Raw genomic sequence first — 15,574 nt, 5'->3', positions numbered from 1 at the left:
CACACAGGTGAGGCAGTGCCTGGATGAGGGAGGGTGATTGGATTTTTCCTCCTCCTCCCCACCTCTCCTAATAGTCACTTTCTGTTCTTTCCTAGTGGTGGCAATCTATGACTACACCAAGGACAAGGAAGATGAGCTCTCATTTCAGGAAGGGGCCATAATTTATGTCATCAAGAAAAATGATGATGGCTGGTATGAGGGGGTCATGAATGGAGTGACGGGGCTGTTCCCGGGGAACTATGTGGAGTCGATCATGCATTACTCAGAGTGAAGACAGAGGACAGAACACTGCATTTCCTGCTGCAGGAGCTGTCAGGGCTTCCCAGATCTCCACCAGCCTCTGCAGCCCCATCCAGTATAACTGAATGAAGGATAATTGTAACAACCACTCTTTTGGGTTTGATTTGGTTTATTTTTCTTTTCCCCCTCATGATAAGACAATAGTGATTTGAGTTGTTTGAACAAATGGCTCTTCAGCTGCCAGCAGAGGCTATCCTGAGCTGTCTGACTTTGAATTAAGCTGACCCATTCAGATGTAACAAACTTGTTGATTAGCTCATACTTCACTTGAATTCTGACTTCTGACAGGTCTTGGGATCTGTCTCAGGAATCCTGTGTGTCCTCACGGTACTACCGTTGGAAGCAGCTCCTGGCACTGGGGATGTCCTGGATGCTCGTGGTGAAGGTTACTGGCCAGTGGACATCCCTCCTGTTTCTACACTACACTCCTGTGCAGCTGGAAGAACAGTCATGTGCTAGCAAACACGGATTTCTACACAGAAACGTCCCTGTAACTGACTTCCAGATAGCTGGATGCATCTTTAGCATAAACACTTCTGCAGCTGCTCTGCACATGTAGGCTGACACAGGGCACACAGAGCCGGCTTTTTGTTCACTCACCTTTCAGTTTAGACAATTCAGATGGCTGCAGCCCAGAGGACCCCCACCCCCATTTCTCATCTTCTGAATGCCACATATTTGTTTTGTGTTCTGCACTGATGTAACTGTGCTCCTCTCCACAGCGAGCTCCTTGCCACGGTTGCTGCCAGTTCAAACAGAACTCACAGATGCCGTTGATGGTGAAGGCGAAACAAAGTTTACAGGTCCTCCTGGGGTCTGAGGATTAACTCTAGGGGGTGTGATACAAGGTTCAAATCCACTCATGCCTGCTTGCACTAGAGAAACTTGCCCCCAGCTTTAGTTTTATGCACAATATAATCTTAAAAATCCAATCAGGTATTGTAAATTGGCTATTTTGTACTTGATGACTAGATTTGCATATGTACTGTGAGAGCCCTGTGCAGAGGCAGGACAAACGGCAATTGTCGTCTTCATGTCTGTTGCCAAAATCTCTTCAGAGGAAGCAAAAAGGGCTGTTGTGTGTACTGGTTTCCCATGGAAATCCAAGCAGTAACTAGTAGTAGTCCTAGCTCTTCCCCTAGCCCTCTCCATTGTTTATTATAATAGATATTTTGAGCTGTACTGGTGGCTTGGGGTGGAGTAATAATACCAAGTGAAGGCTCTGTAGCTCCTTGTGATGATACTTGGCTTTCTAATCTAGTCTCAGTTAAAAATTCTGCTGAGTGATTGTACACAGCAGATCACTGTAAGTGATGGTTGTACTTATCTGCCCTTAGGAACATCTGAATGTTACCTTTGGGTAAATATCATGCATTAAGTAATTAAATTTCCTGTTTAGTCTTCTTAGGCTGCAAATTGAGCTGATCCTGATTGTGAGAGCTTCCTGGGCAAGGACATCTTTCTGGGCAACTTTAGACTGTCACCTGGCCAAGTTCTAACTGGTACCAAGGGTAGCTTGTCCAAGGTGAGACAGTGCTGCAGCTGGAGAGGCCGTGTTAAAGCAGAGCAGTGCACAAAGAGTGGGGCTGGCTGTGTGGTGGCATTGGCACCAGTACAGGTAACTGACCCAGCCCCTTGCTTGGCAGGTAGTGCAGTACCAGCACGGAGGTGGCAGATTTGGTGCCAGCCTGGGCAGGGAGGTGCCATAGCTGCTCAGAGGGGGCGAATGAAGAAACAAATAGGTGTGTTTGTAGGCCATGGAGGAATGTGATCACCTGCTGTGAGCTTGTGGAACTCCTGTGACAGCACACAAGAAACCGGTTTGGTTAAGGTCTGCAGGAAGGACAACTGAAGAAACTTGTGTGCAGATAAAACTCACTTTTTCCCTTGCTAATCCACGTATTGTCTTCTTTCTGGAAGCTGACAGCATTGTTTGGAATGAGTGCCAGAACAGATACCCTTTAAGCCTTTTACTCTCTGAAAAGTTTTCTTGCAGCAAGACTAAGAGAAACAGCCATGTTCAGTTCCCTCAGCCCATCATTTCTGCAGAAGCAAGTCCAGAACCACTGGGGTTGTGCAGTCACTGGAGTAACTGTTTCTAGTGTCATTGGACAGGTCTAAGCTTTTGGCTCAGGGAGGTGGTGCTTGTAGCGAAGGTGATTGAACAGCAGCATTTACAAGCCTTTGGTGCTTACAGGGCAACTGTGTTTTCCAGGAGTATCAGAGCTTTCCTGGCTTCTCCTGCCTTGGATATGTTTGTGGCAAAAACTGAGCCCACAGTGCTCAAATGCATTGTTAGGGCAGCTTAATGAACCTCTGCCTGTGCACACAAGCTGCAGCTGGTAGGTCACACTTTAGTGAAACATGTCTTAACCCAGTCTGAGAAAGAGCTTGTGCTTGAACACTTCTGGCAGGTGGGTGGGGTAGTGTGTACTCCCACTGTGTGTGATACTTAATCTTCAATAAGCTGGTTTTTCGTCTTGCAAGTATTCTGTGTTGTGAGAGCAGAGAGAGCAGTGTGAGCTGAACACTTGCCAGAGCTCAGCACAGAAGATGAGGCTGTAAAGCCCTGAAAGTGGAATGTATGACAGCTCCTGAAGAACTGGCTTTGGTCTGACGTGCCAGGGATTAGTTTGGTCTCTGCCGATAGTACACGGAATTGTTTATCCTGCCAGAACTGCTGTGGATGGAATTTCTGGGTCACCTCCTGCTGGTTTTATGCTTTATTATGCAGTACTAATGTAAAGAAATTTGTTGAGTTATATGCATATTTTTATTTTGTACAGATTTTAATTCTGTTGCTTGTTTGGGGATGATGTGATGTAATGGTCATAGACCAGGCCAAGGTAAACAGGCTTTGTATATTAATGTTACATAGATTGCATGCTAGTAAAGTCAGTGAGGGTTGTGTTTCCAGTTTTGTCCCTTGTACTTCTCCTTGTCCAAAACCTTCTCTTCCCCACCCCTTTTTAATTTACAGGTTTACTTTAAAAGGGGGTGGTAGATGGGGGGTGGGGGAGAAACACCTCAGTATTTTAAATAAGATGCACAACATCTCTTCACTGCTGAGTTTCGCTGCCACAGCTCATGGTGTTCTGCATCACAGGCTGTTGAAGAGGGAGTGTGTATGCATGAGAGGTGGGGGAAGGAGACAGTCCAGCATAGCCCAAAGAGTGCTGAATGGCCAAAATGTTTATGTTTCTCCCTTTGTGAGAACTGCCTTAGCCCAGCCAGCTGTTTCCATTGTGCACAGAAATTGTTCAGCATCCTCTAGCGGTGTATTTTGCCTTGGTTTGCAGTGTATCAAAGGTTTCTTCCTTCCTCTTGGTGCCAGGGACAAAGCTATTAACTACAGCTGCCTCTGTCACATGCCCGCATGAGAGGGTCTGGCTAAGTCTGTCCATATCTAGTGCTGAAGCAGGGTCATTTTGGTGTCTTCATACCAGCTAAGGAGAGCTGAGGTTGCACATGTCTCACCCATTCTTTCCCTGCCTTTTCCTCTTCCCCCCAGCTGGTGCAGCAGAGGGCTGAGAGAGGCAGGAGAGGCAACCAGAAAATTCTGTGCATGAGGGTGTATCCTTGTGCACTGGCTGGACTAGGTACCAGGGAGCTGAAGCAGTGCTGGATCACTCACTGGTCTGACTGGTTAGACACAGACACGCACTGAGGCACTGAAGAGCCACTGCTCTCACTGGAGGACAAGAGCTGTGGCTTGGCCCTGAGGTAGATGACAGAGCTTGGTGTGTGTTACCAGAAGGCTGACCATGTTCCTGGAATTCAGCTTGTCCTTGCAGATAGTTGAGCTGGATGTCATGAAAGTGTCTGGAGATGTCTGCTGGTGTGAACCACAGGTCCGCACAGGTCCTGGTATGTGGGTGGCTTACCTGTGGGTGCTAGAAAGGCTTAGACCCAGCTAGTTCTTGCTAGAGCAGTTTCTTCTCCTTTCACAGCTGCTGGGCATTTTCATTTCTTGCTGCTGAGGGTTCTTGGTGACAGCCAAAGTTGACAGTGGCAGTAAAGCAGCTTCTGAAATGTGCCACTTTTACCTGGGGTATTTCAGTTGATGATGAAAAGAAAGCAAGGAAGCATCAGGACTGAGGTGCCTTTTCTAGCAGAGGGTGTGTGGGCTGCCTGCCTGCTGTGGATGTGCACATAGTTGACTAGAGGTGGAAGAGGACTGAGCACTGATAATGCTGCACTTCTGTGGTGTCTCCCACCTGTGCTTGATGGTGACTTAATGCTGTGCTCTTCCTAGCAACTTCCACCACTTCCTGGCAGATGCTGTGGATGCGCCTCTCTGCTGGAAACAAGCTTGCTTTTTCATTTAGTTACATCTCTGGGCTCTAGGCATAGAGCAAAAAAAAAAAAAGCTTTCCTTTCTGGAAAAGATGGAACTTTATTGTGGTTTAGTAAACTGGGAGCATTTATAGAGCTGCTCCTCCCAGAGGTGCAACAGGACACTATAAAAAAGGGGACAGCTGTATTCTCTGCAGGCTCTTTTTGGAAGCTGCTGTTGAAAAGACCATAGTGCTGTGGCTTTACTGGGAGTAATAGTTGCATTCAGGGTAGTCTTGATTCAGAGTATTGGGAGTCACTGGTGAAGCGCTGCAGCATTTCAGGCAGCATTACAAACCCCATGAAGAGACTTCTGTACCTATGTGGCAGCTGTGGCAGTGGAAAACATACAGCACTGTTGCATTCACTAAGGCAAGTATTTATAACACTAACCTCTAGGGAAAGTGGTGGTGGAAACTGAGCGCCAGCAGGATCATGGGCTACAGCTTCTGGGGTGCCAGTTATGAGAATTTACTGTGCTTACAGGTGTATTCATCTTCCCCAGCTTCTGGCATCTCCCAGTAGTTGGCACGGCTGCATTTTGTAGATAAAATGGTTATTACACAGAGGTCAGAACAGTGCAAGAAGGGAACAATGTGTGGTTTGTTTTGGTGATTTTCCCCTGCAGTAGCTGAAGTCAATATGTAGTAACAGCCCTATTTACCTACTTCTGAAGTTCAAGCGTAGTGGGATCTGCACCTCAAGTCCTTGGGGACGTGCTAAAAGCTTGGTGCAGCCAAGGTTTGACAACTGCTGTTAGAGTAATTCACAGATTGTGATCTGCTACTTTCATTTGAAAAAAACCCCACCCATGTGTTTCGTGTAATCTCCAGCCCATGCAGGAAGAGGTTTGGGGGGGTTTTTTTGTACTCTAAATATACTAATTTTATTAGCACCTGTGCTTATTACAAGACAGTGATGGCAGCAGCTGCCTGCTGTCCAGAGGTAAGCCTACACCAAGGAAGCTGCTGAACACTGACATGGGGACCCTGCTGAAATGGGTGCAGTACATTTGTTACAGTTTCATTTTACACCTCAGAAGAATCCTACCACTATTAACTAATAGGAAGAGCTATGTACAAATTTATTTCCATTACAGCGCCTCGGTAAGTGCTGACATGTCCGAGATTTTTTTTGTAAAGAACAAATGCTTCTTTTCACATTTGAAAAAGTGTCTTTTGCAACTTGCATGGACAAGTAGTTTCCATGAATTCTCTGGAGATGTCAGTGTCTAACATTGATTTTGTCCATGCACTTTTTTCGGAAGGCAGATACCCCCCCCTTTGGTTTGCAGCCGGAGCAGCACTCTGTGCTTTTGCTTTTGGCACTGCTGCTGCAGTGGATGGATGCAGAGCCCACTGTAAATGACCAAGCCCGCAGGACTCTGGGGAGCTGTATGCCGCCAGTAACGTTTTAGTGTGTGTGCCATTTGAACCACCTTCCAGTGAGTGCAAAACCCAATTTTTAAATTTTTTTAATTGTACTTGGAATTAACTGTTGCTGTGTACTAAACCCTCTTGTTATGAGCCCTAAATAAAAAGAACAAAGCACACTTCATGTGTTCTGTGAGCGTGCTACAGTGTGTCACATTTCTTGTCTTTGGCTACAGACTTTCAATGCACTAGGGCCAGGGATCGTGGCTTGTGCATGCAGGAGCCCTGTCCCTAAGGATCTCTGACACAGCACTTCCCACAGCAAAGGTACAAACCTTGGCATCCAGCCTGCTGCTTTCAGCAGCTCCTCAACCTCTGTGGGACTCTCCTTCATTTTCTAATGTAATCCTCAAATCTCTGCTGCTGAGGCTGCTGGGTGAGGCTGAGAGCATTTCCCAGCCGTGTTCCTACAGCCCCAGAGTGGGGCCACAGCAGCACTTAGCAGCCAAGAGCTGTTCTGTGTGAGCAGAGCTGGACAGGACCCTGGCAGGCCCGAGCAAGGAGCAGATGGAAAAGGTGAACCTTCACACGGGGTCCTCTTTACACCTGTAAGTGGTGTGCAGCACAGGGCTTGTACAGGCAGCTCTGACCCAGAGGAAATAACTGTGCAAAGGAGTAACAGCAGTTCCAGTGCAATGAGCACAGAAATGGTACATACAGTGTTGGCCAACAGCTACCTGACCCCGACCAAGAGGAACCACTGATGACCTGAAAACACAGCTTGGGTTCTGAGCTCATGAAAATGGAAAATTCCAAGACAGAGGATTAAAACAGAGTATTAAATTTAACTACATCTTTATTGAATTGTGCATATTCCATTGTATAATGATCTATATTGGGTACTCTATAATGTAGTATTTCTTTTGTCCTCTCTCATGCTTAAAAAAGTATATTTATACATATATTTATATATATTTATAATATGGCAAAGCTCCCCCCCCAACCTGAAGTTATCAGTCTAAAAGAGCTTTGATTTTTTTTTTTTTTTTTTTCTTTTTGGAAAGGGAAGAAGAGGGGAGGCAATCCCATTGAAAGATAAAATGTGCAATTTTCTTTTTAAAGCAGTAAACATGAATGTATTTACAGCACTCAGCACAATTTTGCTGCACAGACAAATCATCATCGCAATGACACTTCTTACACTTGCATCTCCAGTATTATACAGAATATCCCAGTGACTGGTAACAATTAGTGTAAGCCATAAACCAAAGTGCTGCTTCGGTTCATTTCTGGTCCATTGCAGTCCACTAGGAGGCCTAAGATTCCCAATTACAACTTCTGACAAAATACTCTGTTTTTCTTTTAGAAGTGCAAGCTATTGTGCTGCACCACATCAGCCAGCAGGGTGCCTTGGGCACAGCTTTGTTTGCTAAACTGTCCTTTGCAAGTGTGTACCCAGTTCCCAGTGTTGGTTAAAGGCAAAGGACACACAACATCTTAGAGGGGCACCTTGTTCTCTCACCAGACATGTGCTAGAGATCAGCAGTATGAGACTCCTGGCAACAAGAGACTGGTGTACACACATCTGCCTACCTGGAATTTAGCTCAGAATGCATCCTTGGCATCTTGGGAAAGCTGGAATTATTTTCCACTGTAGCAAAAGGTTGAATTCCAAAATCTAAAAGACAAATCTCCTAAAAGACAAGCTGCCTTCAAGCATTTCAATAAGGTGGGTAGTGTCCACAATCTGTTACTGAGCGTCCTTCTCACTCATTTTTACAGCACTAGTTCCTGATCTACCTTCTCCAATTCCCCTTTGCCCAAGATCCATCTGCTGAGCAGAGCACTGAGTGAGTCCCTGCTCCACTGAGTGCCTGAGAGCACCAAATGATCAGTACCCAAGTCACTATTTTCCCTGTGGTTGGTTAGTAGCAATTCAAGTAATTTACATGGTGCTGAATAAGCATGTGTTTATCATCTCATTTGCAGTTTAGTGTCTTAAACTTCTCAAAACTAGACCAAGCCTGTGTCACAGTATTAGTGAGTGCTGCCCCCCTGCAACAAAACCCTGGTTTAGTCAGTCTTCATGGGCCTTTTTTAACTGAAGGAAAAAAAAATTCAGAAAGGAAAATTACTCAACTTAGACAAACTCAGAATTCCAAAATAAAGCTTAAAACTCCATCAGCATGTGGCAGAAAACATCCAAGAGAAACTATCCCTTGTACTGCTAAATGCTCTCTGGAGTCTGCCCCAGCAGTGCAAGAAAATGAATGCAGAGCTCAACACCAGCTACCACAATTGGGCCCCAAAGCAGTAAGACTCACCTGCAGCTGAGTGACTGAATATGTAATCTATACCTTAACAATGCTAAAGAGGGAAAAAAACCCCAGCAACCAGCTAAACTCCATGTTCTGGCTGCATCCTCACTACCTTCTGCCAGGAATTCATATTGCTTCTCTGGAGCGCAACTGATTGTAACAAGACACTAGTTGAAGTAGTACTAATTTTAGGACCCACTTATAATCTTATTTTAAGTAAGAAACAAATTTACCTGTGATGGTACCACTGTAGCAAAAGAATTTGGTTCTATGCTGTTTTCTGTAAAAAGCAGAAAATTTCTCTCTTTGACCTTCTGCTGTTGAAATCGCACTTTTGGTTCCTTAAACTGTGGGAAAAAAAATTTAACTGAGAGGAAGACTGGCCACACTTTATCTGAGCTGATACGATTTATCTGGTTGCCTAAGGGCATAGAAAGAAGGAATTAGAAAACCTTTAAATGTGCAAGCCCAGAACAGTAAATGTTAAAATGCACTTGTTGAAAAAACTGTTTCCTCTCCCCTCAGACCTGAAACCAAATAATCCAGGTACCTGCACTTTGTTTCCCTGATGTGTCACTCACTTGTTGCCCTGCAGACAACTGCAGAGTAAGCTCAGGAGAGGAGCTCTTTGGCTTTGAGGTCATCACCAAGTCAGAACAGTCAGTGGTGGTTTGCCACAGGAGGAAACCACTGTGCAGGGTGAAGCAGAAAACTTCCTCTTCCATAGCAAAGAAGAGAATGACTTAGACACTTGTGCTTAAAATCCTCTCTCAGCTACAGGTGTTAAAAGACTAAACAGGACCCCTAGCATAGCCATCTGAAACATGTTAGCTATGGTTTGTTTAGAACCTGTGGTTTTTTTTGGTTTTAAAAATAAATTCTCATCTAAGCTTAGTGCTGCAAGAAGAGGCTAGTTTTCCCTTTCAGATCAACTCCCCAACACCTGAATTGTGATGTGTCTGAGAATAGCTCCATGCTTTCTACACCTTGGCTGCAGGCACAAACACCCAGCTGAATAGGGCTCTGGTGCTCAGAGGTGGATGCCACGCTGCATAGCAGAGGGGAAATGAAGACCAAAAGTGGAAAAGACTAACAAACACAGCTGAGCCCTCTCAGCTGCCCTTGCAGCAGCAGGGCTTCCCTGACACCCACCTTAACAAGTGCCCAGCCTTTGCTCTGCCTCACGTAACGCAACTCCAGCCGTACACTCTGCGTATGTTGGGATCAAAGCACTTCTGTGTCTGGAGTATGAAGCCTCAGCCTTCACATGCCCACTTTAACACTGCCAAAAGTATTACTGCCCATGTTTGTAGCAGGAAGCACACCTTCCTGGGTGCCTGAAATCCAGCCCCTAAATTTTCTGATTTAATAAATATTATGGTGCAATTATGAGATGACTGCACACGGGGGCAAATAACTTACTTGCAAAATAAGGTGTAAGCATTTACTGTCACAAAACCAGTAAATATACTGGAAAAGCAAGTCACAATGGGAAGTATCTCATGACCTGAAAAGGCAACCAGGTTGTCTGAACCACACTAGCCAAACTTCCATGCTCAGCTGAGAGAAAGCAAGCAGCAGCCACTCACTGGATCACTACTACCTTAGGAAGGAAACTGTAACTAGAAGGAATACAGGGTGCCACCTTTGCTGACATTCATTCTTTTTGCTGCGGACTTAGGAGTTACACAGCTGTCTCCCAGCAAGCTGTGGACAGCCTGCAGTAGTAAGCATGGATTAATTGCCTAGGGAGAGATACTGAGGAAATGAATGTGGGCACAGGAAAATGAGAACAAAGCTCAAATGCCTCTGAAGAAATTGCACTAAAAACACTGATGTGCCGAGTCCAAAGCCCAGAGGTACCCGCACTGAACGAACTAAAGCAGAAGGGCTGGAACTGACACACACCAGTGAGGCTGTCTTGCGGAAAGAAAAGCAGGTGGGGCAAGCAGAATCCCCAGACTGCTCTCAGCTGGGAGCACATGTGCACCAGCCCAGGTGCACCTTGCCAGGAGTAGAGGATGTGCCCACTTACCCGTCATGGCTAAGGGCCCAGCAGTTACGGCTGCAGCGAACACCTTTTGCCTACTGGTGTGTCTGAGCCCCAGGAGACAAAGCAGCAAGAGGACCAATGGTGAAAATTACAGCACCCATGAACTGCAGTATAGCTTAGCAACCCTCCTGTGAAGTTAGCCACCAGCTACACTGAGCATGCTTAAAAATCAACAATGCAAATGCTTTTAAGGACACTTTGTAAGCACAAAAATAGTAGAAACAAAACTTGGTGAACAATTTGAAAGATACAAAAAAGTGCCTTTCCATAGCAGTGCTTTAAAAATGCACACAATGGTATATACTCTTATTGCTCAAAAAATCTAGTCTGAAATATTAAAACAATTTCCAGAGGTGCTGAAACAGATTTTAAAAAAATCGTATGAAACAGGTCAGCAGAGACAGCACCACTAATTTTTCTCGTTTTATGATGCACCTATTTAAAACCATATAGTTATAGATGTGTAATTTTCTCAAATTAGCAAAACTTTTTTCCTATTCATAAAATATTCACAAAGACATTTATTTCATTATTTGGATTAAAAAAAAAAAACTTTATAAAAAAAAGGAATGGGGGACACTGTCACCATATTTCTCAAATCTACAATCTTGAATTACTCTAATGAGAGATTAACATATATTGATTTTACACATGTGAGGATACTGCCAAGTCAAGCTGCTGTCTTTGTTTCATTCTTTTGGAAAAAGAAAGCATGTAAAGATTGCTTTTTTAGAAGAAGTATACAAACAGTGAAATTATTTGCCCTATGAGCGACAGTATCCCCATGGTGACAAGGAAAGCTGTAACAGCTGAAGATGGGGTAGTTACAGTCCAAGTATTTTAGTTGTTTTACAAAGACTGTGTCCCACCACCTTGCAAGAAATGTGCAATGATATATAAGACCACTTACACTACCTTATCATAAGGTCTGAATATGTGGGTAAGACTGTACAATCAAGCTACTGAAGTAGCTACTGAAGAAAAAGGACTGTCATACTTGATCTGGTGACCAATTGTAAATCAGTGACTAGCAAAAAAACAAGCAAATCAGTATTTTCTACTCATATGGGCCCTTAGATGAAATTCCCGGCAAATGTTATTGCCACTTAAAGGTTGTTTTATTTCCAGTCTTTTTCCTTGACTGCTAGAAGTGCAACTTTGTAATAAACAGGTTAATGCACTGGTCACAGTCTCTGGCATGTCAAAGAAAAGAGAAAGAATTCCTACTCTGCTTGTCCTGAAGTTACTACTCCCTTCTCTTTCCAGAAGGGAATGTTTCCTGACAATCTCTAATCAATTACATACAATACTTCCTTTACACATTTCCAGATGCTTGTTTTTGTGAAGATGCTACATCTTAGCAGCACAGACCAGGTAAGACTGGAGGCTGCGCATGCCTGTGTGAGCACACAGCGCTTTCTACAGAAACCTACCTGTTCCTTCAGGGTAAGAGTTACACGGACAGCTCACAATCGGCGTGGGTCAGCCTTGGGGGTTGGCAGGATTTTTGATTGCAGGAGTCCTGGCAGCTTTCAGAAGGGGTTAACACAAATATATTCATCTTGAGCCACAGAAACAAATGATTGAGCCTACTATCAGTTAGAATGCATAATGGTTTGGAATAATATATATTTATCTACTTAACTGCATGGACAAATTAGTTTGAAATAATTTGTATCAGTGTATATTTTTAAACTATTTGAAAGGAGGGGGAGGCTCTTTATAGTATAAATATATTTCACTCCAGCCCACTATATATAAAATCTATTTCTTTCCTCTGAACATACTCATTTTCAGTAGTATTATGACCAGAATGTTTTGGTATGTTGCATCTGTCTTTTCAATCAATGGACAATGTACGGTTACCAGACGAACACCTAAGCTTTGCAGAATTTACCCACCACAAACTGCTGAGAAGTTTGTGGGTTTGGGTTTTTTATTTCCTTTTTTTAAAGTGCCCCCTACATCTCCATCTTTATGGTAAGATTTGACCAGTTAGAGTCTGATTCCAGATAATATACTGACTGAAACAATAAATACGGTTCTACAAAAACATTCTGGTTATCTTCTAGAATTGCGATGAAATATATCACAATATATTATATACCTACACTTATAATACATGCACGAACATGTCTCACATGGACAGACACTACAAAAAAATTATCTCCCTCCCCCTCCCCTAAATGCAGAAAAAGTAAGAAAATGGGGGTTTGGTCCAATCTGTAAGAAGGGTAAAAGAAACTGAAAGAATGAAGCCATCACCTCTACCCACTTTTCCCAATTAAGTATCAACACCCCCAAGCCCCCAACTTTTCTAACCTAGCCATGAAAGGGGAATGTCTTTACATGTAGCCATAGCTGCAGTTGGAGATCACTCTTTTAATGGGGCTATACATCCCCACATCCTCTCCATGTGCACAAGATCACGGGCTGGCCGATCACAGAGCAGCCCACAAGTCTGGAGAGCGCTGGCCCGGGAGACTGACTACCAGTCCCGTGACAGCTTGGTGTTCTGATCCCTTTTGGGGGGCGCGGGGGGTGGCCCCCTCCGTAACGTTGCATAGCCAGATATGTGACTGCCCCCAAAGCTGCTGGTCTTCTGCTGGTCAGCCAGCAGCTCTGGCGGGGGCGGGGGCAGGGCCATGTCGTCCATGGTGGCCGTGGGCTCTGTTCTGGACACGCGCGCCGAGGAGAGGGAGCCATGCCGGGTGATGGATTTCCGCTGCAGCGTCCGGTTGAGGTCTGCCAGGAACCCCGGCTGAACGCTAAGGCTGGACTTGGGTGACGTGGGCACTTGTGGGCCAGCTGACCCTGGGGGCTCTGCGACCTCCGCCTGTGTCAGTCGCGTGCTGTCGTTCCGCTTCGGGCGTGTGGGTGGGGGGGCTTTCTTCACAGATGGTTTTGACCACGTCTGTGGCTGGGGATTTACAACAGCAACTTTTGGGGAGGTGCTGCCTGAAAACACAGATGGAATTTCTACCGGAGGTGGGGGAAGATCTATTTCAGGTGGTGGTGGTGGGAAGTCTGAATCGGATGGTGGCGAAGGGAATTCAACCACAGGTTCCTTTCCAGACACACTCGGAATAGAAGCCTTGGCTGGGATCGCACCTTGTGGAAGGACAATGGGCAGGCTCACACCAGAAAGGTTGAGCTTTCCTGGCTTTGGAGGGGCTGGAGGAGGTGATGACTCCTTGGAAGGAGATCCTGACGGTTCTGGTGAGTGTGCAAATTTGCTGACAAGGCGGTCCACTGAAGGCCTCTTGGACTCGTGGTACTCAGTGGAGCTTGTGGACTTGATGCTGGAGTTGCGCTGAGGTGTTGGAGGTGGTTTCTTTCCACCAGGGCTTGATGTCTTGCCAGCCTTTTTGACTGGAGACCCTGATTTGTCAGGCGGGGGAGAACCTGCAGAGGAAGCTGGGGAAGGAGGTGGAGGAGGAAACACTAAACTGCTCTCTGGTGGAGGAGGGGGGAAATCTGGAGAAGGAACAGCAGCAGGCTGCCATTTGGGTTTTGCCTTCACTGCTGGAGGTGACTGTGGAGCCACACTCAGTGGAAGGGGTTTCAGAGGCTGGGGCTCAGTGGCAGGTGGCGTGGGAGGAGGGGGGAACTGGCTGACTATCTGCTTCACCACCGAGGGCACTGGGGACTGAGGGGATGGAGGAGGCTTTACTGAGAAACTCTGCTGCTTTGGGAACGTTGCAGGGGGAGTGGGTCCAGGAGGGGCTGGGGGTAGAGGAGGCACCTGGGGAGAAGTGACACTTGGTTGTTTCTTTATTGCAAGGGGCAAGGGTGCAGTCACAGGGGGAGTGACGTGCGTGACCCCCGGTGACGCTGCCTTCCCACTGGGCTGAGGGGGCAGAGCTGCCATGATGGGCTTTGGGGGTGCCTGGGGCGGTGCAGGGGCAGGCACGGGAGGAGGCGGTGGTGGCAACGAGGAGGCAGCAGCGGCCTGGCCTATATTTGGTTGAATCTGATGTATCTTGGGGGGCGGCGGGGGCGGCGTGAACTGCGGCACAGAGGGGGCACAAGGTGCCGGCTTCAGCTGCGCCATGGCCGAGCCCGGTGTGGGGGGCGGCGGCGGCGGCGGGGGCGGCGGCATGACCCCGTTGGGGGGCACCGGGATCTGAGGCTTGGCCGAGGGCGGGGGCGGCGGCGGGGCCTGCTGTGCGGCAGGGCCTTTGGAGAAAGGGCCGCCGTGCTGGGCCGCGTTCTGCAGCCGGGTGATGGTGCTGTACTTGACGAACATGGTGGCGGGCGAGCCTGCGGACGGGGCGGCCTGGCTGGGCAGGGGCGGGGGCGGCGGGGGCGGCGGCGGTGGGGGCGGAGGGGGCGGCGGCGGGGGCGGTGGCAGCGGCGGGGACGGCTGCGATGCTGCGAACGGCGCCACCGCCTTCGGCTGCGGGGACACGGGAGCTGCCACCGACACGAAGGGCCGACCTGCAGGCTCCGCTCGGGCCTATGGGGAAGGGGATTTTAGTGAAAGTGGAAAGGGAGAGAAAGAAGAGAGAGGGAAGGAGGGAAAGAGACAAAGAGATTATAAAGTCAAGGTCTAAATGTGCCCAACATTAAAAATTAAGTGACAGATTACAGCATGCAAGAATTATTAGCAAAACACTGGAGCAAGAGACAATTCCATATGCTGGCAAGCCTGGACCATGCAAGGGGATGGGGCGGGCCGGGAGGGGAGCCGGCAAAAGTCAGCGGAGCCACTTCTGCTCCAGGCGATGCCGAGCGCCAGAGGGAAAACACGCCAGCCTCGGCACTTCTGTGGGCAGGCAGCGGGACCCTGCGACAATTACTGGCCTCCTCTGGGCAAGCATAGTGACCCAAACAGAGCCCTCCAGAGCACCCCAGGCCATGACAGAGGACAGAAGCAGAGACATCTCAGCTCAGTATGACTGCAATCAAATCACACAGTCTCTCAGAGCATGTCAAATCCTTACATCTGTTAGTTCAGGCCTTACACTGTTCAGTGTTACTAAATGCAGAAATCCCGAACTGCTCTAAAACACACCGAGAATAGTACTGAGTACACACAGGAATAGTACTGAGAGATTTTTCCTTCACATGATCTGCTATCCATGACTGGCAAGGAAAAAATAGGTGAAAAGAAGGAGAACCAAGTTTTCCTAGTAAAATTTCCCCAGAAGGAAATGTTTAGACATCTGCAAAACAAAGTAAACTTGGGAAAG

The 15,574-nt window shown here is 46.9% G+C and overlaps 2 protein-coding genes across 15 annotated transcripts in view; one reads left to right on the top strand and one right to left on the bottom strand.

Moving 5' to 3' along the window:
• Positions 1 to 6,187, top strand: part of ABI2 (abl interactor 2) — a 63,068-nt gene extending 56,881 nt beyond the window's left edge. For all 13 annotated transcript variants that reach the window (XM_056496918.1, XM_056496914.1, XM_056496916.1 and 10 more), the window contains one exon: positions 96 to 6,187. In XM_056496918.1, the coding sequence (XP_056352893.1) occupies positions 96 to 271 (176 nt within the window). In that variant the 3' untranslated portion in view covers positions 272 to 6,187. The remainder of the gene's footprint in view (positions 1 to 95) is intronic.
• Positions 6,188 to 6,846: 659 nt separating this feature from the next.
• Positions 6,847 to 15,574, bottom strand: part of RAPH1 (Ras association (RalGDS/AF-6) and pleckstrin homology domains 1) — an 83,562-nt gene continuing 74,834 nt past the window's right edge. For both annotated transcript variants that reach the window (XM_056496902.1, XM_056496903.1), the window contains one exon: positions 6,847 to 14,838. In XM_056496902.1, the coding sequence (XP_056352877.1) occupies positions 12,868 to 14,838 (1,971 nt within the window). In that variant the 3' untranslated portion in view covers positions 6,847 to 12,867. The remainder of the gene's footprint in view (positions 14,839 to 15,574) is intronic.

This window comes from Oenanthe melanoleuca, chromosome 7, assembly GCF_029582105.1.
Source record: "Oenanthe melanoleuca isolate GR-GAL-2019-014 chromosome 7, OMel1.0, whole genome shotgun sequence".
NCBI classification, from domain to species: Eukaryota; Metazoa; Chordata; class Aves; order Passeriformes; family Muscicapidae; genus Oenanthe; species Oenanthe melanoleuca.
The sequence above is the reverse complement of the archived record's forward strand: the minus strand, read 5'-3'. Positions and strand labels throughout refer to the sequence as shown.